At 36.2% G+C, this 22,405-nt stretch overlaps 1 protein-coding gene across 3 annotated transcripts in view; it reads right to left on the reverse strand.

The window, feature by feature from the left end:
• The window catches only part of sgsm1a (small G protein signaling modulator 1a), a 35,303-nt gene that overhangs the window by 72 nt on the left and 12,826 nt on the right, over positions 1-22,405 (reverse strand). For 2 of the 3 annotated variants that reach the window (XM_026261426.1, XM_026261427.1), the window contains exons 3-25: positions 21,739-21,814; positions 15,366-15,528; positions 14,939-15,091; positions 14,753-14,820; positions 13,721-13,866; positions 12,280-12,417; positions 11,938-12,062; positions 11,234-11,301; positions 10,441-10,604; positions 10,154-10,283; positions 9,182-9,308; positions 8,375-8,439; positions 8,105-8,250; positions 7,289-7,417; positions 6,692-6,874; positions 6,480-6,551; positions 4,851-6,275; positions 4,648-4,772; positions 3,799-3,881; positions 3,567-3,676; positions 3,370-3,466; positions 2,708-2,875; positions 1-2,520 (exon numbers count right to left, since the gene is read on the reverse strand). The exon at positions 1-2,520 is cut by the window's left edge and continues 72 nt beyond it. In XM_026261426.1, coding sequence (XP_026117211.1) covers positions 2,432-2,520; positions 2,708-2,875; positions 3,370-3,466; positions 3,567-3,676; positions 3,799-3,881; positions 4,648-4,772; positions 4,851-6,275; positions 6,480-6,551; positions 6,692-6,874; positions 7,289-7,417; positions 8,105-8,250; positions 8,375-8,439; positions 9,182-9,308; positions 10,154-10,283; positions 10,441-10,604; positions 11,234-11,301; positions 11,938-12,062; positions 12,280-12,417; positions 13,721-13,866; positions 14,753-14,820; positions 14,939-15,091; positions 15,366-15,528; positions 21,739-21,814 — 4,050 coding nt within the window. In that variant the 3' untranslated portion in view covers positions 1-2,431. The remainder of the gene's footprint in view (positions 2,521-2,707; positions 2,876-3,369; positions 3,467-3,566; positions 3,677-3,798; positions 3,882-4,647; positions 4,773-4,850; positions 6,276-6,479; positions 6,552-6,691; positions 6,875-7,288; positions 7,418-8,104; positions 8,251-8,374; positions 8,440-9,181; positions 9,309-10,153; positions 10,284-10,440; positions 10,605-11,233; positions 11,302-11,937; positions 12,063-12,279; positions 12,418-13,720; positions 13,867-14,752; positions 14,821-14,938; positions 15,092-15,365; positions 15,529-21,738; positions 21,815-22,405) is intronic. The other variant, XM_026261428.1, reaches the window with a different exon arrangement.

Genomic DNA, 22,405 nt, shown 5'->3' on the forward strand with positions numbered 1-22,405 from the left:
GAATGTAACACTTTGTAGTAAATGACCACAGTGCAGTAATAACATTCACATAAAAAACAGACAAACTGCATACATTCAGTTGTAAATAAATGTGTAACAACACATTACAAATTATAATTTTTTTTCCTCCTTTTAGAATAAACACAAGAGTCTGGAATACATGAATACATGAATACATGATAATGATTTTGCTTTACTATTCTTGCCTAAATGGTCATTTTTATCCCTGTGCCACAGATCAGATACATAAAGAATGATACTTGGGATTCAAAACATTTTGCGATTGCACCTCATTGTGGATACACCTGATCAACCCAAGGTTTCTGACCTGTAGCTGGTTTGATCATAGGATCAATACATCATGATCAGGTACTATAATATAAGAGCTAAAGCAGAGGAGAGTGACTAGAGGATGAAGAAACACAATGTACATTTTATACAACAATTTTATAATGAAAAATAAATAAGAGCACTGATGATTTTCATTTCTTTGTGTCAATATTAGTGTCCATTCTGAGAACCATGTAGGCAACAACATCAAAGTTAATAATATAGATTCTCTCTATATAATAAATATAGCATGTGTTTTTCTATACAGTCCACAAACAGCAAGAATACATCAAGCAGACAAGGCCTTGCACTAGTGATTATGAGTTGTCTTGGTCCACATGCACACACACTCCGACACAAGAATCAAATAATGGCAGATATTAATAAGGTGATAGCAAACATGACACCAATGCATTGAAACACAGCACTGACTCATTACATAAACCGAAGGAAAACCCAAATCATTATTCAGTTCTGTAACACAAAGAGAAGAAATACACAATTACCGGATGTTTTTTCTCTTTTCTTAATCTAATACCTAGATGCATTCCTTGGTATTGTCCTATAATATACTGTGTGATACAATAGCCTGATCTGATTTAGTGAAACAGCTCACAGTAAAGACACTGACATGGAATTAAGCAGGGTACAAAAACGCATGCAAAAGGTCAGTCGACTGAAAGCACAGCGCCATCTACTGCTACAGCTGTACACAGGACATTCTACATAATATTGAATGTGGCACATCAGAATACTAATAAAGTGTGCAGGTCATACCACAGCCTTAAGACGGCGGTCATACTAGATTTTAGGCGATGTATAATGATCCCTATTTATTTTAGATGTAACACTGTAACAAATATCATGCTCTCAGGGTTCTGTTTTTAATAAATGATAAATAAAAGGAAATATATAAACATCTATAAATCTACTACAGTTTCCAATGGCATTACAAATCAAACATATTTTTAATTTAAGTTTGTATGTAGTGCAAGATGAAACTCTATAAATATACTACTGTAGAAAAGTTCCTTTTTTAAAGGAAAATTAATACTTAAACAAAGAAAGAATTAAATGTATCAAATTTGACAGTAAAAACATTTATAATGTTACAAAATAGTTATATTTAACATAAACAATGTTCTGTTAATCAAATAATATTTTCCACAAAATGTTAAACAGCACGACTGTTTTCAACATTATTCATAATTAAGAAATGTTTCTTGATTTCTGAAAGATCGTGTGACAATGCAGACAGGAGTAATTAAAAAATCAGACTGATCACAAACAGTGGTCTGTACAGAATAAGCACACTCCTTATATGTGAAAGTGAACGGAACATGAAATCTAGTGTTGACCACCTCTTAGCAGTAAAATGCACCTGACCTGAACTCCTGAACTTTTATTGCTCTTGTTTCAAAACCTAGTGAGCTGCTTACATAGGCAGCATTTTAAGGCATCATAGGCACACTTCTGCAACATTATGCTGTTTTCTATGATATGTTCTTTTGGTCAAATTCTAAGGCAGCATCATATGAATGAAGAAAATGTTTATAAATACTTGTTTTCACCAAAAAAAGTATCAATAAATGTTTAAATCGGACTATTCTACCCAGTATGTGTGTGTGTGTGTGTGTACTGGATGAGTATCATATAACCAAATCCTACTGGAATCCAATTAGAAACAAATCAGTCATGTATGATGTTCAATTTCAGTTTATGTAAGCAGTAGGCAGCAGACAGCAAGAGAGCGCACTAGGTTTTGGAATAGAGCCTATGAGTCACTAGTAATTGGTAATCCTGACTGCATTTTAGACACAGGATAAAAATCCATGTCTAACAGTGAATGACCACTCATTAGCAGCATCGGCTTAGAACATTTTATGTATTATGATGTTCAGTAAAACCTGATTAAAGAGCCAGATGACTCTGCTAAAAATTGTGCACTGACTAATTCCAATTCCAGATTTTTGGCACTGCAAATGTTACTATATACTTGAAGCTCATTAAGCTTTGGCCAAATGTTTCTTGTTGTTTTGTAGCAAGGGCTGATGGGTTGCACTGTCAACACGATAAACAACAGAGGTGAGCGGCTTCAGAGTCACTTGTTCTCTATAAGTGTTTGCACTTTGCACACCAGGTCTCGAGCCAGGGTCAGAATATGCTTGATATTGTGATGCTCAGCCATTTCTGAAAAAACAACAAAGGTGACAATAATCAGGGATATGAGAAAGCATTTATTCAAATGGCCTGACTATTCAGCTCAATAACGGAGAAATCTAAAATATGATGTCTTTTTTATGACCTTTTTAATAGAGGTTCACGAAAATTTAGATTTATGTTACCATGCCAGGGTGTACAATGAAGATATATTTACCATTGAAAAACTTGATGATGTCTGTGAAGTCCATATTGTTTTCTAGAATGATGTCTCTGTAAATCTCCACCAATGCAAGAGCAATGAAGAGCACGAAATGGCTGGAGGAAACACACCTAGCAGCCCAGATGACCTCCCAAACAGCGAACACATCATCATACACCAACTCTAAGGAATTGAAATATTTATGTTAGGCAAAGAGGGTGGTAGTACCTTTTTTGTCAGGCCTATAGTTCAAATTTAAATAAATAAGAGACTCAAAGCATCACTGGAGAAAATCATGCTTCAGTATTTACAGTAGAACTTGACCATAAACAGGTTCTCCTATTTTAGTTTTTAATATAAAAGGGCTTTAATCCAATTAAATGTTTCTCAAATAAAGCACATGGCCATTAATGTAAGTAAAGCTTTGTGGATACATAGCCTAATATTATTATAACAAGTTTAAAATTACCAAGTCAGAATCAACAAGAGGGCATTGCAATAGCCAGTTAGGAGACTGAACATTCATTAAGCAAAATATGGCTTCATTGCAAATAAGATTTAATAAAAGACGTTTCTTCTCAAATGTCACTTTTATATTCATTGCATGCTAGTTTTCAAAGGCAGTTTAAAAATGAAAAGTTTATCCTATTATACTAGTCGAAAGATATTATTAGTACCTCTTTTAAAGTCAAGAAGAAACCAGCGATAGCAGAAGTAGAAGTGGGTGTAGTCTCCATTCTGATGCATGAGCTCAAACAGCTCTGCGTCTAGGATCTAATAACACACAAAGTGAAAAGATCAGCCAGATCTGTTTTCCATTTAAAGGTTTTTTTTAAACAGACATTAGCGAAAATGTCTGCAGCAGGCGTTTGACCTGGATAAGAGATCTCATGTTGGCAAAGTGGGTGTCCATCGCACCTCCATGAGGAAAATTTTGATTCATCCTTTTCATTAGTTCAGTGAAACAGCTGAAAGCCATGGCCTCTGAAAGATTCCAAGACAACAGATGAGAAAAGCTAAACATACTTACCGTTTAGTTTTTTAAACAGTGGCACAGACTTAAAAACACAGATGAAGAAGAACAGGTTTCAGAAAGACAGACTCACCATCATCTAGAATAACTAACAAGGGAGCGAGCAGGTCACACATGCCCTGGACATATCCAATTTCCAGGTGCTGCCAGATATAACTGCAGAAACAGACAAGTCATTATATGTGTTGGTCAGGGATATGTGAGCTACATCACAACACCAGGTGTTCTGATGTTTTAATGTTCTTTGACATGCAGTTACAGTTAAAGAGCTCACCTCAAAGTTTCTAAAATAGTCTTTCACCTAGATATGACTTAATGTAGGTCTGTGGGATTTTTTGCATGTTTTACCATCTGCCAGGTGTAAATCTAAATTAAAACTAATATTATTTTTTAAATGGCCAGTGTTAAAATTCTATTCGATTCATTCTTTACTAAAAATAAAACACTAAAATGAATGTTTAAATGTTATTATTATTTTAATTTTTTTGATATTACAACATTAAAATATAGACAAAAAAGTATAGATGAGGAAGAGAATTTTGATATTTTCTAAAGATTAATCTGATTATTCATTAAATTATTTTGTTATTAAAATTTAAATTTAGAGTTGAACCATTCAAAAGTCAGTCAGATCAGTAAGATTATTATTATTATTATTATATATTTTTTTATTTTAATTCAGCAAGAATGCATTAAATTAATCAGAAATGTCAGTAAAGACTTATAATAGTACAAAAAACCTATTTAAAATAATGATATTCCTATTTTCTTTAGCTTTTTATTCATAAATTTATCCTGAAAAAAATCAATTGTAATAATATTTCACAATATTACTCTTTTAAAAGTATTTTTTATATAAAAAACAAAACAACTGAACACAAAGCATAAAGAGTAAGGGCCAATAAAGGAATTAATTTATTACCTGCACATGATATTGCGCAGTTTCTCCAAGTTAGCAGGTGTAAAGTACCAGTAATTTCGGTCACAGCGCTGCACGTCTTTATCTATGCGGTGCAGATTTAGAGTGTACATGTCCAAAAGCTCTTGCTGCAATTACAAAGGTGAACAGATTTAGATAGATAATAGATATAGTTAATTATATACCTCTCTGAAACACTTGCTTACAGAATAAGTGGTGCCTATAGAGGAAACTGGAGAGATAGCTTCAATCGTAGTGTTCACAGCCAGTGAATCAAGCTGTGGGCAAAGACTCTCCATCTCCGGCTCCTCAGAATTCATTCCATCAGAGCTGGGCTTTCCATGAGCTTCCTCCAGCCTGAGTTCCAATATAGGTACAGCTGCCTGCTCATTACCCTTGCTTCTGGGTGAACTCTTCCTTTCCCAGGCCATGGACACTTTAGCTATAGGAATTTCTTCCATTTCAATGGCAGAGGGAGACTCGTCGGACTCAGTTGCATCATGTTCACCCATCTCTCTTGTGCTAAAAGCTTCATGCACCAAAGGAACCACCATCTCCTCAACTACTGGAGCATTTCTCTGCATATCTTTGTGTGTGGTCCTCATAATAACAACTTTCTCTTCTATTTTCTCTTTACCAGTGGTTTTTGGGAGTACCGATGCTGCCGTTCCAGCTTCATTGGGTAAATCACTGGTCTTCATAGTCGTCTTCTCTTTCTCATCACCTGGTCTTAAAGCTATTTGTGTGCCACTAATATTGTTGGCATCATCTAAGTATGTCTTGGAGTCTTTATCTTGGCTTGTTTCATTGGTTTTTGCCGTTTCTTCCTCTGTATCATCGTCCTTTGAAATAGACACCGGTGTTTCAGCTACAACCTTCTTCTGCACAAGTGCATCTGATAATTTATGATCTTTTGTTACCAAAGGATTCTCTTGGATTGCTCTAATATCTTTAATTCCCATGTGGGACCTTTCAATGTCCACATTTACCTGATTCTCATTCATCTTCGGCTCTGGAGGAGTCGAGTCCACGGCCTCTGTTGCTTTGGGAATATTTGACTCAGTTTGCTCTGCCAATGCTTCAATTTTTGATGTCAAAGTTCTCTCTGGAGATTCGCCCACTTCTATTTCGGTCATTTGGCTGTGAGCTGCTGAAGGAGCCTCAAAAGCATCTCGAGCTGTTTTCAACTCCCCTGTCTCGACCTCTGCCCTTTTATCGGAGCTCTCTGTGGCTTTCTTGCTTCTCTCTGATTTTGTCCCAACTGCATCCAAAGACAACACTTTGTTAACCTCAATTTTACTATAGTCTCTCACACCTAGTTTCCCAACCGATTTGGTCTCACCTTCCTCAGTCAGCTTTCCTTCCTCTCCAGATGAACTTTCAAACCTTTCCTTTGATACTGCTAGCTGTAGCTGCACTTTAAGGCTTGGGTCATGTATCCCACTGTCTTCTGTGCTCAAGGAGTCCGACTGACCGGAAGTAACAGAGAAGTTTCTGGAAGAGGGGTGACCAGAGTCTGGGGAACTGGTGCCATTTTGGGGTGTTCCATTTGAGATTTTGGAAACCTGTTTCATGTCTTCACTCTTGGGTTCAGACTCAATCTGGTCGACTTCTTCAACAGACTCAAACACCTGGAAAAACAAACCAAATGGAAGCAAGCTACTCCAGGGGAAGGGGTTGTGAGAAGTGAAGAACTACCAGGAACGAGTGTGAGGGTGAGGAACATCAGTCAATGGGGGCACCATTTGTAATCACATGCCATTTAAAATAAAACAAGTTAAGAATTATTACAACAAACATTCATGTATCGGCCACAACATCAGTGTGAGGCTTACTTGAGTACTGCTGCTGGAGTCGCTCTGCAGCCTGGAATCTCTTTGCCTGCCTGAACTACAGCTCTGCGAGGACTGAATGACAAACACAACACATCCTGAAGAAAATACTGCATAAAATCAAAAGCAAACATTTCAGTGTGGACTGAACGTCTTCAATGGCTGCAAACAATAGATTTTGAGTCTGAGTCTTTAGCTTTGTGGTTTACGCTCACCTCATTACTGATGGTGGAGTCACGGTGCATTATTCTTTGTGTGGTGCTGTCTGTACTCGCCCCAGACGAACACTTGGCTAACGCCACAGCGTGCTGTTCTTTTTCTCTCTGCCTAACAATGGCCTCGCACCCTAGCCATTCACTCATTGTCTGCTCGTAGCAAGCTCGCATCTGATCATCCACCTGCAGAGTTCAGTTTCAGAAACGTAAAGAGGAGATTATCTTACAGTGAAAGCTACGTGATGGTAATGGAACAAGTGCTTTGATTCACAAACCATCTGAAATTCAATTAATCTGGCAATAGAAAGAAGCGGACTAAAAATAATTAAATGCCAAATTCCAAGTCAATCACTGGAAATCTTGAAGAAAATAAATACTAAAGTCATGGTCACTTTTAATTTTGGTGTGTAGTGAAGCATTGTAGAGAAGCATTAAGCACCGGTTACACAGAATTTCAAACAAAGTAGTATTTATGTGTGAAAAATGTTGCAAAATCTGCATATGGGTATCCCATGCAAATTATCACTTAGCAATGAAAATGTGACTGTACCTTAAAACTGTTTAGGATTACAGTTTTAACCCAAAAAATGCACTAACCTCTTTTCTCTCAGCCTCAGACATCCCAAATTGGTAATGACCCAGCAGGAAAGGCCAGACTTCCTTTCGCAAAGTAGGGTCAACTCCACCGAAATAAACTAGCCTCAGTAAATCCTTCTCCTCATAGGTCTGCAAAAGAGCAAGTATACACTGAATTCAAAACAGGTTAACTGACTTCCAAGCACATAATGGTACAAATGGTATTTTTGTGTGTGTGTATATATATATATATATATATATATATATATATATATATATATATATATATATTTATTATTATTATTATTATTATTACATATTACATACACACATTGGTTTGGCTGCTTCTAGTATAAATTAGTTTGTCAGTATAAGCACACTATTGATAACAGCCATAAGGGCAATTCTCTATGGATTTTACATTGATTTTCACGCTTTAATGCTGCCACTCTGGCACTCAGCATTAGTCATCTAAACATACTGTTCATGTGATGAAAATGAGAGAACTGTGATTAGGGACAAATAAATATTAATGAGTATCTGGCAAAGACTCTCATTTAAAACATGTCTGCTTTGGACTCCAGACAGGTTTCAGAATCAGAAAGAGCTTTATTGCCAAGCATGCTTGCGCATATATGGAATTTGTTTTAGTGACATAAGCTTCCAGTACACAGGGACAACAACACACAGACAAAAAAAAAAAATTGGTAAATAAATAAGTGTATAAATATTTGTGCTATAATTGATAATGGAATAATCATTTTTATATACATATAAATATAAATATACACATATTTGTGTGTACATGTGTGTGTGTGTGTGTGTGTGTGCACGTACACTGCAGTCTTCAAGAAACTTCTGCCACACTTCTGTTGTGAGCCCAGCATAGGCATCAGTGGGCACATCTGGTTCCACAATAGTGTGATTGACAAGGCCAGACAGGTGAGTGCGTACCGTGGACAGGTGACGACAGTATGCCAGCCCTGAGAGGGCAAAATATATGTGTGACTGATTGAATATGAGAGACACTCGAGAATGTGAAGGTCACCTTTGGATGGAAAAAGATGGTGTTGTGAGACTATAATTTTATGAGTAATGAATACAAACATCCATAGAAAGCTCGGGAGATGATCTGGTTCTTCATATTGTCACACAGCAACTTCAGAGGGGCCCTGCAGATGACATAATGTTTTTCCATAAATATATATTTAACAGTTACTTGATTTAGATTGATTTGATATTTCTACACATTGGCGTTGCTTGGCCATTTTTTCTAAAACTTAGCGATTAGCTCCATAAACTGTACACAAATTTGTGATCGTCTCAGTCCCCTTTAAATTTAGATGGAAATGGCGGCAGACTTCAATCGGCCCTTGAACATGTAACCTTCAATATTATACATATTCCAGTGCATGTGGCAAACAGGTTTCCCTACTTGAGCTAAGGAAAGAGTGTTGTACTAGAAATTCAAACTGGAAAAATTTGTGTTTGTACAGTAAACAGGCTGTGTTTGAGATCATGAAGACTTGAATTATGAGTTATGCCTATCTATGTAATACAGTGGAATACTGTAATTTTATTATATGACCCTTATTAAATCAAACATTTTTTATTTTATTTATATATATTTTTTATTATTAGGCTATTATTATTATTATACCCTCACTGGAGGCTGAGCCCCCCTAAAAATACAAATCCTAGAATCACACGTTTATACATTTATATTTACTTTTGTAAAGAATATCTCTAGTTTTTACAAATAAACCAGGTTACTTGGGTATGAAGTAAAACCTAATCATGATTTTTGGGTAACATTTTTTCTTGTTTATATCTGCAGGTTTCTATTCAATTCTAATTAAATAAATAAAAAATCCTTCTATAACTTCTGGAGTATATTACATTCTGTCATCTTACCTTTCATGGTTGCATCCATTAGGCAGTGCTCCCTCAGAGAAACTACTCTGTGAGCAGGAAGAGCAAGATGATTTCCTTGGTGTTGGGTGCCACATGTTTACTCCCTGATCGATCAATTCTGGAGCCGCTAACAGACAAGCACACACACAGAAATCTGATTATGCATTGACCATCTGGATACCAAATGGAACTTATTCAGCCACAAGCAGAGCAACAAGAGTCCACTATTACACCCAGCTTAAAAAAAACAAACAAACAAGAAAATACTGCAATAATATCAGTCTGCGTGGATTAAATGAAGTAATGATGGTTGCTGTGGCCCCACAAAATTAATAGGATCACATTTTCGGTTCGATTTAAAAGCCACTATTACTTTTACAAACACACACGGCCATTATATAGTAAACATACATTTCAAGTCTCCCTGAAAACACTCAACCATTAGCCCACAATTAACCAAGGGGCACAACATTTCACAGGAGGATGACTCCTGCACAAAACAGAAAACTTGCAAATGGAGAGGCCGTAAAATAAAGCATAAACCAGCTTGAAGTTGGTGCGTCAGACATATACATAAACACGTAGATGAGAGGTGGCAGGGAGAATTACAGCTGGGCTCAGGGGAGGATAGGGAGTCTCGGCAGCTGCAGTGGTGCGTTGGCATCACCAGGGTCTGGCGTTTAGGAGGCCACAGCCCCCTGGAGTTCAGGGAGAGAGATCGGGCAAGGAGGACAGTACCCAGGGAGAGATGGAGGACTGGGTAAAAGTAACTGTAATGAGTCAAAACATTTCAGTAAAACCAAAGGAATGTTTTTGACAGACGATGCACATAAATGGATAAAAACCAAGATGACAAACAATACCTTGATGGATAAAAGAGGCCCTTTTTCCTATTATCGAGTTCTAAAAGCTGATATGATAATACATTTACTGGCTCAAGAGGTTGTTTAATACCAAGATTCATTCTCTTACCAAATTCTGACTGCCTGTTTGGGAAAACAATGCGGAAGACATAATCTGTTGCTTCTTCCTCTTCTTTGTCTGAGACAGAGTCTGAGGATCCCTGTGGACATCTCTTCTTTAGCTTAGGAAATACTTTACCCTGGAAAAAGAAAAGTGAAGCATCAGTTCAAGATACAGTTACTGCAGGTGACAAGCAATGCGCAATAGTCGTGAGGTGAGACCCTTGAGCAAGGCACCAAACCCCAACTGCTTCCCGGGCGCCGCAGCACATGTACATGTACAGATACATTTCTAACCTTTCCTCTCTGGGACCAAAGTGGGGGGTCTAGCTGACCGTGAGGCAGCAGACCATTTTCCAGACAGGAGAGGAACTGTAGGAGGTGACCACCACGGGGAAAACGAAGTGGGGGTCTTTGAATCCCATCCTGACTAACCAGAACCACTGTTCCCCCACAGTCCACTGCAGACAAAAATATTAAATAATGTGATATGTTCATTGACACTTAAATAACACCGTCTGTTGCTATCACGTATTACTAGGTTAAATACGTGATGTTTTGCACATAGTGAAATCCTCTTTACCATGCAAAACAATTCCTCTCTAAACTGTATCTAAATCATCCTGATGTTCTTAATATTGAAGCCATGACACAGCCTGTACAATAAGGGATTAATTATTGCCATTATTAGCAGAATTGCATTGCTTCATAATTTGAGTAAAGCCGCACTTTAAATTCTCATGTCTCTCCAAAAGCAATTATTTTCTGATTAATTCTGCTCTCTCTCATCGGTCCACTGATCTTGTGCTTGGATGAATATAAAAAGGACAAGTACAACTGAGAGGATATTAGCTGAATATTTGAATACAGCCAAATGGAGACTATTAATGTTAGATATGCTTTTAACCTTCAACAACTCTGTAGGGTCTATGAATGTTGTAGGGTTTCGTACTATTACATAACGGTCATATTATACGTGTATGAATTATTTCAACTGATCTGTCAGAATTATGGACAAATATGAAACTGCAGGATGTGAGTTATTTGGCTTCCAGTTGGGTGTTTTTGAACCTGGCACAATGTCACCTACCCTGCTGATGACAGTGCAAGTACACAATCTCCTCCAGACGGATTGTCATGGCATAGTCCCAATAAACACTGCAGGAAAACAGGTTAGGCCTTCAGTGGTTTGTGATCAGCATAACGGTGAATAATATAAACCAATGCAAAAAAAGTACTTACATTTCAAAGTTTCAAAATTATTTTCATTTAACATTATTCAAAGCAAAAAAAAAATAATCATGCACTGTTTCAGTTTCATTATAAAGTTATGAATAATTTTCCTTGTTTTCTGGGATGAAATCTCATTAGGGGTAAAAAGGAGGATATAGGGTAAATCTCACTCTATATAGTTAAAATATAAAAATGAACCATTATACAATATTATATTATGAACATTAAACAAATCCATAAATACATTGCTTCGCTTCTGAATGTTAGACCTTAGAGCTTTTATTTGGGCGGAAATCTGCAGGTTTTAAAGCTTCTCTTACATTGACAACAGATTTAGAAATGTTTCTCATGACTTAGGAAGATTTAGCATGCCGATTTTCCCTGAAATGTGAAAAGCTTGCATCCCTGTATTATGCTGGAATGAGCCATCTTGTAATATATTACATCTTATCATAACCCTGTAATTCAAGAGATAATTCATTCATCATCTTTTATTAAAAGAACAAATCAATGTTATTTCCTTTTTTAAAAAGGGTTTATTTTGTTTATTCGGAGTCCTACCTTGTCTCATAGTCGAGATCTCCCATGGACCCGTTCATAAGCTGATTTGGTGTCCATTTCAGAGTCATGCTGTCAGCCGTCTGGTGTAAAGAGAGGTACCCTGGGATTGCTTCCATATCATCCCTCTGAAAGCACCACAACAGAAGCCCACGTTATGAAGCAGCTATAAAACCTATAATCAACCATAACTGCAGCTCATACTATGTTTTCAGCAACTAGTCTTTTAGCTTATCTATTGAATTGCAATAAAACCAAGTAATTTAATCTTTAGATAAAATATGCAGTCAGATATTATCTTCTAAAGATCTGTAATTATTGACAGCTGATTAATGCATTATTTACCGGCTGCACAAGTACGTTGTTCTTGCCGAACAGGAGGGTTGCTCTGGAATTCTGATGAAGAGACTCCACGTAGTCTCTGGCGAAGGGGGAGGGCGATGGCCTTTCATCCATACTACTACTGGAGTGTCTTTTCTGAATCTGAATCAACACATGCACACATTATTAAGAGCTGTGGGCAATCACTAACCTAATATGATTTTACCTAAACATTACATCAAAGACTAATCCAAATACATAATGTGATAAACACTAGCGAACAAAGTGCTATAGGAGATGTTCATCTTGTTTTCCTAATAATATGCCTCTACATCTATCAGTCCAATGTGGATAAATGTGTGGCCGGAGGTGAATCATTAGATGTATACTTACGTCTCGTCTTTCATATATCAAAAAGGCACTCAGCACCAAAAACTGGGCTTTTAGAGCTCACAAGCAGATATTTGTAATAAAAATACACCAGAAAACAAGCCCGGAGTACAGTGCAGTCAGATCTATCAGAGGCAAAAAACAAGTGATCTGTGTGTCCTGCTGTTGTGTGGGTGTTGGCAATGGCCAGAGAGGGTGATCAGTCAGGAACCTGATGGCTGCGTTTGGTAATGGAGCTGGGTAATGATGTGAAACATAGCTCTTGAGTGGAAGTTCATACTCTCCTCAGAAACAGCAACTACACTCAAATACACTGACCGCAGCATGACTCTTATGGAGCACCCTCTTCAGAGGTCTGTGATGGAGTGAACTGCACTGATTTCAAAGGCTAGAACCTCACTGAACAAGATCAGATACACAAACTAACAGCTCTGAACTATTCAGATGTCATTTATTTTGCCTTTCGCTTTATCTATGTTATGCAGTCTGATGTGTAAAACAATTATTAGTAACATTCTAAACAAGCTCAATTGGCAATCATTCAAATTACACAAGATGCTGAAAGTGAAAAACAAGCCTAATTGGCTGTCACTACATATCATGACTTCAATGTGACATGCAACTGACTGACTATAAACTGCTTTTGACCCATGACATTTCCTTGGGGCACGGTTGAAAACATCAAGTGAATTTCAAATGGCCTGAACTTTCGATTCGAAATGGCACTTCCATCTCGTTCAAATGCAAAAGATCTTTCAATTTTGCTAATTTTGTCAGATGTGAACAGACTGAAAATATGAACATTTTTATAAAATTAGCTCTTATTCTTGACCATTTTAGGAACACACCATTTTAAATATTGCAGTGTTTATGAATTATTGGTGTAAAGTGCCATAATCCATAATGCTAAGATCAATAAATCACCCTGCACATAATCATTTTGAAGGTGATGTATGTAATTTCTGCACAGCAGCACCAAAGAGGAATGCACATTTACTTGAACAACTGTGATAAGATAAAAGTGTTTGAAAAAAATGGTATTAAAAACTCATTTATTCAATCTCAGGTGACTCACGCAGAGGGCAGGTCTCTTTGTGGGTGAGTCTTGTCGACAGTGGCCACTGTGAATACGATGCCTTTGCACCAACTCGTCAGCTGAAGGATCGGTCCAAAAATGATCTGCCGTCTTCATTTTAGTGTACTCTAATGCACAGGGGCCCACTAAAGAAGAAATGAAGTTGAAAACGGATTATCTGCACAGTGCCAGCAATACAAAAGAAACAATAAGAGAAAATAGCTCCGTTCCAAAACCTAGTGTGCTGCCTCCCTAAATAGGCAGCTGCATTCAGCATCCTAACCATCAAGGACCCTTCATTGTTGAATGATTTGAAATGTTCCAAATAGGCAGCCACTCTGTGCCACACAATTAGTGCTCTGCATGGAAGACTGATTTCAACAGTATTTGATGTTGATGCTTTTACTATATAAGCATAAAAATATGTAGAACACAAATATTGTATATAATATTAAAGGGTTAGTTCATCCAAAAATTCTGTCATGAATTACTCACCTTCATGTTGTTCCAAACCTGTAAGACATTTGTTCATTTTCGGAACACAGATTAAAATATTTTTGATGAAATCCAATAGCTTTGTGTCCCCTGCATAGATAGTAATGCAACTGAAACGTTTAATGGCCCAGAAAGGAAATAATCACATCAAAAAAATAGTTCATGTGACATCAGTGGTTCAATCGTAATGTTATGAAGCTATGAAAATATTTTTTGTGTCCAAATAAAAAAAAAAAGAAATAAAAAAGAAAAAAGAAAAATTATAGAATTTTAATTTTTGGGTGAACTAACCCTTTAACTGAACTAGTGGATAATCTAAAATAACATAATACATAGATATGTTTTTTACCAAATACTATATTTTTTAGTAGTTAATGTTTCTCTTGTCCACCAGCTTTATTTTTTCCATTGAGCTTTTGAATAAAATGAGCTGATCACTGACTTCACAAGGTTTTAAAACGGTGCAAATGACAATATGTCACTAAATGACCTGTGGCATTAAGAACGAGAATGATTTCTTAAAAAAAGCATTTCTACCCAACAAAGAGGCGAGGATAGGGCCGTCCACAGGATCCATTAGAATAGCCTCCTTCTCGTAAAACTTACTGAAACAACATTAAAAGTAACTTTAATTTAGCATAATGCAAGCTGGCAAGTTTGATTGTACATGAATGAAACGGGTCAAGCTCGTTGTTCTTTATATCTCCATCCCACCTCTCTCACCTGCTGTTTTCCACCAGGTACAGTACGATCTTGTCCAGCACTTTCTCAATGAGTGCAGTGTGGATCCACAAGTGTCTGACAGCCTGAGGCGAGAAGTTTGGGACTTTGGTCATCTTACGATTGCTCTCACTGTATGAGATAGACTGACTTCGTCTGAAGCAAAGAACAAATTTCAACCAAACATTTGTAAAGTGTCCAAATCAATTCCCATGTAGATCATTTTGTGTTTAAATGAACTTTTGTCCACTAGGTGGTACTACTAAGCATATTACACTTTCCAGAAACAATATTTGCCATTGGACATATGTTGGGTTGGCTACTTATGTATGTATGTATTTATACTAAAGTCTGTTGCTACAGTGTGTTCTATTGCTTTATTGTATTTTGTAGTTTTGTATTGGAGGAGATCACAGGATTCTGTTCTCACTTGCTTTCAAAGACCAGCTCCAGCTCCTGGGCTTTTCTGCACAGCTCCTCAGCTGGAGGGAAGCTTTTGCCCACTTTGGTGAAGAGTGCAGCTATCTTGTTGCTTCGTAGGAAACCAGCAGCTCTCCGCTTCAACCCATGAAGTACACAGGCTTCAACAGCAGCTACACACACATTTACACACAGAAAATAGATAATAGCACATTAATGGATCATTTTACACCAGTCAGTGAAAGGCTTTTTGTGTTTCTGAGAAACAATAAATAGGGACGTCACTGAAAAAAAGGAAAAAAGTGCTGTGAAAATATGGGAATAAACACTTTTAGGTACTCTTCCAAAATCTCTGCTGTTCAAACTTGGTAGTTGAAGTTGTTAGTGTATGGTAGTGTACAAGCATACAGTATTATTAGTAAGGCATAGTGTACTGTACAGTCAGCCAGGCATTACCACAAACATCCATCAAACCCAAATGTGAAATTGAGGGTTCCTAAATGGGTTTATTTTGTATTAAAGACTATAGCTGTCTGTATATTATAATTCCTACACATCTACTTTCAAATACATAAAAAAGACTTGAAATATTAATTTGAGAAGCAATTATTTCATTGTGTGAGATGACTAATGCATGAAAATTGCATATGAACTGTTGATTATACAGTTAAGCTGTAATTATACAAATATATTTAGCCGCAGAATACTGCAAGAGACAAATCAAATACTAGACAACTAGAAATCTACAAATCTTTTTCATTTCATTTCATTTCAAATCAAAGATCATTTGTGGAAAGATTTGAATATGTAACTAAAAATCTTTATGGGTTGTAATCAAACTAAACACCCAGACAGAAGGACAGTGAGATGTATCATAAATACGTGGACTGAGAGACACATGCACTACGTGGCAGTGCCTGCAGAGCTGATACTGAAGCTCTCTTAGGACTAATCTTGTGAATCTGCTCGAATAGGGTTGGGGGAAAAGCCTGTGTAGCCATGGAAACCCTCACTGATGGAGCACTTGTGCTCATTGAGAGCTGGGTAGGGCTCTGGAACAACATCAGCTGTTTTCTCTCTCTCCCTCTTTCCTCATCCTGTCTCTTTCTGTCTTTTCATCTGTCCAATGTATGACTTTTTGTTCTCTTTTATAGCTGTTCTTTGTGACAGTCTCGAAATTAGGCTTTCTCATCTGACTCCAGCACTTTATGGCACTTCCCCTCCTCTGTTCTGTTTATAATCTTTGCAATCTTCTTCTCTGCCAATATCAGAGTGTGACTTGTTTATCTCCTCCTCTAGTCCATTATTTGTGTCTTAGTCTCTGGTGTGGCAGACTGAAATGTATGAGAGATAAACCAGTCTTAATCTCAGGTTAAAGTCTCTTAATTCACAGAGATGCACATCCATTCAAACACAGCAGCTGTTTTCATCTGATGCTGTATTCATCACTCCTCTTTGACCAGCTTAAATGAATTCATACCGAAGAGAGAACACAGATAAACATGAGCAGGTGAAATGAATGAGAAGTGGACGCACAGACCATCAAATAGGTTCAAAAGGTCTAACACTTTTCTAAAGACAACTAATAAGAGCAGTTCTGATTATTCAAAATATTCTTTTTATCATTTATTTATTCATTTTATCATCTTGTAATTTGTAGCTATATGACTGTTTTTTGCACACTAGTGGTGTTTGTTGAGGAGAGATCAAAATTACATTCAATAACTGACAAGCAATTAGTGAGACATTATCACTGATTAAACACAATTAGTAAAGAGGGACTAACAAGCAACAGGTGAAACAGATTTGTCACTATAGCAACAAACAAGGGTAGCCATGGTGACAAACAGCACAATGCAAACAGGGACTAACCAACTGAAGTGAACACAGAAATATAGGAACAACATGAAAGTCCAAAGACAAACACAGGGAACATGTAGCAGTAAAATATACAGCATAAACTATAATACTGTGAAATATTTGCACAATTTCAAATACATTTTTTATTTCAATATTTTTAAACTGTAATTTACTGCTGTGATGCCAAAGCTGAATTTTCAGCAGCGATTACTCCACTCTTCAGTATCACATTTAACCTCTCTGAAATCATTTTAATTTGCTGCTCAAGAAACATTTCTTATTATTGTAAATGTTGAAAACAGAAACTAAACAAACCCAATGTAAGTGTAAATAAGTAAAAAAAAATTAAGCATATAGTGGAGCATTTTAGAGAATAACAACTTGAATTTCAGTCAGTTCCTCTCATGAAGCTATTGTACAGGCTACTTTCAAAAAGAGCAACCTGGAAATTATGTTGAACATGTCTTGTGTTCCCATCAAAGAAAGAAAACCCTATGGATTTGGAAAGACATGATGGTAAATAAATGATGACAGAATTGAAATTTTGTCTAAACTATTAATTTATGTCTGATTTACTTTTCTTTATTTTGTGCAGGCTTATTCTGATTTTGCTTTCCACAGAACAATCTGTGATTAAAGCTAACACTAGATGCATGATGGCCTGGATGCAAAGTAGGCCTAAATGATTTTTATTCAGACCGATTCTCAATTCAGTCATTTTACTATAAGAATAAAATGACAAATCAGCGTGCAAAAAAATGAAAGCAGCTACATCCCAAAGTAAAATGAAAGGGAACATGCAGAGACAGAGAGACTGCACGATGAAGAAAATTATATTCCAGCCAAATAAGTTTCCAAAGTAATATTCACAGCAACAAACAAGCTGCACAACTCATTTTGTCACAGGAAATGGCACAGGGAGCAGGCGGCCACCCCCAACCCTGATCTCAAACGCTCATTAAAAATGTAATCATACCACCAGACCTAATGGTTTCTAATCATACAGTCACAGTGCGAATGAAATGCAACCTGGATATATTTGATCTCCTCCACTCCCACTGACCAGCACTTTACACTGAAACATAATGACGTGAAAGTGTCTGAGTGACGAACAGCATGCTTTTAAAGCCACACATAGGTTAGAGGCAAAATTAAGAGATGTCTTCGAATCACCCAGAACTGCTCACAGTTGTTAATTGTGTCCCATATCTGTGATGATGAGAAATCTCAGAGTTGACTGTTCCATCTGCGGTGTGTAAACATCACTATAATCTCGATGGCTAATTACTCCCCCAAGGGCAGCCAGCAGAGCCTGGCTACCCTCCATTCATCTCCTATTATCTGCCAGTGCCTCACTAGAAGAAGCAGCAATATTATACCACTGATAGCATAGACACTCCTAATGTAATTTATCCATTAGATCATAAAGATTAAGCGTTCTTTCTTTTCTCTTCCAGTATCCTTGCTTTTGTCTTGATTCTGTTGAAAAGTGCCTAGAGGAATCTGTTATTGCTCAGAGGTTGCTCTTTCTTAGTTCAAGGGATCTAATAGAGATCATGATGTTCTTTCATCATTTACTCCCCTCATGTTGTTGTAACACTTTCTTTCTTCTGTGGAAATCTATTTTTTTAAGTAATGGATATTTTTAAGAATGATTTAACCATTTTTGTCCAAACAATGAAAATTGGTAGGATCTAAACCAACAACCCAACTGTTAACGTACAGGAAGCTTTTTGAATTTGAGGAATTTTATCAGAAACGTTGTGATGAGTAGCATACTTTGGTACCTTGGCACATCTGGGCCAGCATTATTATTGTTAAATAAAACTAAAACCATAATACATTTTTGTAAAAAATAAATACATCAATAAAAAAGTTATTTCAGCTGTTGCTAAGGCAATATTTCACAAGTAAGTAACTAAAACTAAACAGAGATTTAGAAAACAAATGAATAAAATGACAAAAACACAACAAATGCACTAAAACTTTAAAATGAAAATGGAAATGAAAAATTGAAAACTAATAGCATATTTTGCATAAGTCAAAATGTTACATTTAATTTAACTGCTGATGAAATATTAAAAAGATTCTCTAGTTGCCTCTTCTCTGACCAGCAGAGGTTCAGCGATGTGGCAGGAGATAGTTGAGAGGACTTGAGATAAAGACAGAGCAGGGCTCAGGACAGTCACAATGAATCAGAACTCAGTGAATTACAGGAGAGTAAACAACCGGCTGAAACCAGAAACCAGCAATGCACACGGGCCCTATAATCATCTACTGAATCCCACTGCCACTGCAGCAACATAATAAGTTAACAAGGCCATTAACCAAAAGGTATTTTTCAAGTTACTTTGCTTGGTGTTACTCAGAAAGGTTAAAGGTTACTCAGAAGGTTAAAGAAAGATGCTTCACAAGCTGTTACTGTGAGGTCGAACTGCAAGGTTCTGTTGGTTCAATAATCGCTTGGATGCAGTCTAATTTACACACATCACAAACCTGCCAACAGTGTTTGACCCCTCACAGAGCAGTGCTGATTAAATTCCAGGGAAGGTGGTATGGTTGCCAGCATCCTGAAGAAATAAAAGCTGTTTAGAAAAAAAAAAAAAAGCCTTCACGTAAAAGGCAGAATATGACCTGGCAGAAATTGGATTTTTAATGACTAATCATTTTTTCTGTTTACGCTCTGCTCCATCATTACACATCATGTCATGATAACTGGATGTGAATTTGCACAGTAACAGAGAAGATGCACGTCTGATATTATATGGTCATATTTTCTGCTGACAAACAGCGGGGAGCACTTACTGAAACAAGATCAATACACATTCACTTACTGGTCAATTTACATTGGAATGATCACTCTGTGTTAATCTAGACTAAATAAACATGACACTTCTCCTTTTTGACATTAATCTGCTTTGGCAATTTCTAAGCCCTGTTCAATGTTGAATGTTCGCTCTGCCTGGAAACTAGCCAAACCATCAAGTTGCCCATCATTTGGCAGATACTGAAACAGAGATGTTTCCCAGAGCCTCCCACGGAAAAGAAAAATAAGATCTCTTTAATATCTCAGTTGTTTCTCATTGAAATTATTAAATGTGTGATATTGAATTGAGAGCAAATAGAGAGAAGAGAATTTGAATTTGCCATCACAAGAATAAATTACATTTTAAAATATATTACAATAAAAAGCAGTTGTTTTCAATTGTAATAATATTTTAAAATATTATTGCATTTACTGTATTCTTTTTTTTTTATCAAATAAATGCAACCTTGGTGAGCATAACGACTTCTTTTCAAAAAAATAAAAAAGTACAGATCCATAACAGTAATATATGGGTCAAAGATGAAAAAGGGTTTTCAAGCATCAAAACAAGTAGGTGTGATATATCTTTGAATTATTGTTGTTTTCCAATACATTAGAATGTTTCTTCTTACATGTTTTTTTCTGAGATAAAAATAAATATCATTCATTTTTTCCATGATTTACAGAAGATACCCACTAAAATGTAATTCATTGTAAAAAAAATATATATTTTTAGGCTTATTTACAACAAGAAGACTAATTACTTTTACCCCAAATTATTAAACTTTGCCAATTTTCTAAAAAAGTTTTGCCACTTTGTCAGTAAGAATGTTTTTGCTAATTTAAAATACATTCAAATTTAGTATGCTCACAGCTCACTTATTTTTTTATGTATTTTAATATCTACAGGTCAGAATAAGTATGTTTTTTACATTTTAACATGAACATAAGCATCACAATGAATGACAATAGAACATTATTTCACCCATATTTTGACATTTTATTCTTCAAAACTTATTTGAAACCTTAAAAGTAGACACTTTACTTGCATTTAATGTGCTTTCTATGCATATAAAATCCCTTTTGTAAATTTCTTATGATGCTGACATTTAAAAGTCTTTGAACTGTATATATTTTATTATGGACACAGAAATATTTCATCAAGTTCTTCCAAGATTAAACTATCTGAGCTATGCTATCCACATTAATGTTATAACTCTATACAAAAATGTTTACTTCTCATAAAAAATGTCATTTCATTTGATATTAGGATGACATTTAAATGAAACCAAGAACTTAATCCTAGTTTATATTTTTGCTTAGCACATGTCAACCCAATGTGCAACTACTTATAAAGAATTTTAATTAAATTACATTTAAACAGTTTCATAAAAAATATTTTAATTTTACACAGTATAAAATAGGAAAGAGTTTTTCAATAATCGTTTTTTTTATGACATCTATTGTGTATTGCTTAGACCTTTTTATTCTGTGTACAAAGGTAGCAGATAAAAAAACAATAATTTAGGAGTTGCACCAGGTAATGCAGTGTAGGTGGAGCTTTTAGTAAAATAAAAAAAAGCACTTCAAGCTAAAAATATTCCTTCAGGCCGCAATCCCTTAGAACACCATAAGAAGGTACTTGGGGTTAATAACAAATGTAAAATGTTTTTACAAAACACATTTCAGTCCAACCGTTGAATGTTCAATGACTTACCACAGAATGAGACAATATGGCTGCTGTCTTCATGAACAAACTTCCTTGTGACTGCTTCCTCCATGATCTGCTTGACCTGTGTTACACAGAGATAGAAGCTGGTTGTGTCAGCTGAACGGATGCAGCATGATGAATTAAAGCAAAAGCTCTACAGCTTATTTTATGCATTGTGGATGTTCCCATGATTGGTGAATCTATGGAACGATGCAGGTCTTATGAATATATTCTCGGTCACAAGTACTCTAATTTAGTGCCATCGAAAACTCAAAGCATAAAAAAAAAAAAAATAATAACAAAACTTTTTTGCTATAAATACCAGGAAGGAGAGATTGTATACGAGATGAGTAGGAAGAATGCAGACCGTGACTCACCACCCCTGACTATTAAGAGGAAAAGGAGAGAAATTCAGAGTTGGCACGCATGATTTATGCATAAAGCGGTTCCTCGTCGTGACTGTAGATGGTGGTTCTACAGTACCAATCATTGAAATAAAATTGCAGTCTTATAATGTCGTGACTAGACTGCACTGCACACATACTGTACACACAATAACATATAAAAAGAAATACACATTCCACAGATAATCAGGGCAGATTTGGTAACTTCGGGTGAAGGTAAACCAAAGTCTTGTGCATTCAGAATCTAATATTAGCCTAGTTTCAAGGAG

The sequence above is a fragment of the Carassius auratus genome, unplaced genomic scaffold (genome assembly GCF_003368295.1).
Source record: "Carassius auratus strain Wakin unplaced genomic scaffold, ASM336829v1 scaf_tig00215868, whole genome shotgun sequence".
Lineage (NCBI taxonomy): Eukaryota > Metazoa > Chordata > Actinopteri > Cypriniformes > Cyprinidae > Carassius > Carassius auratus.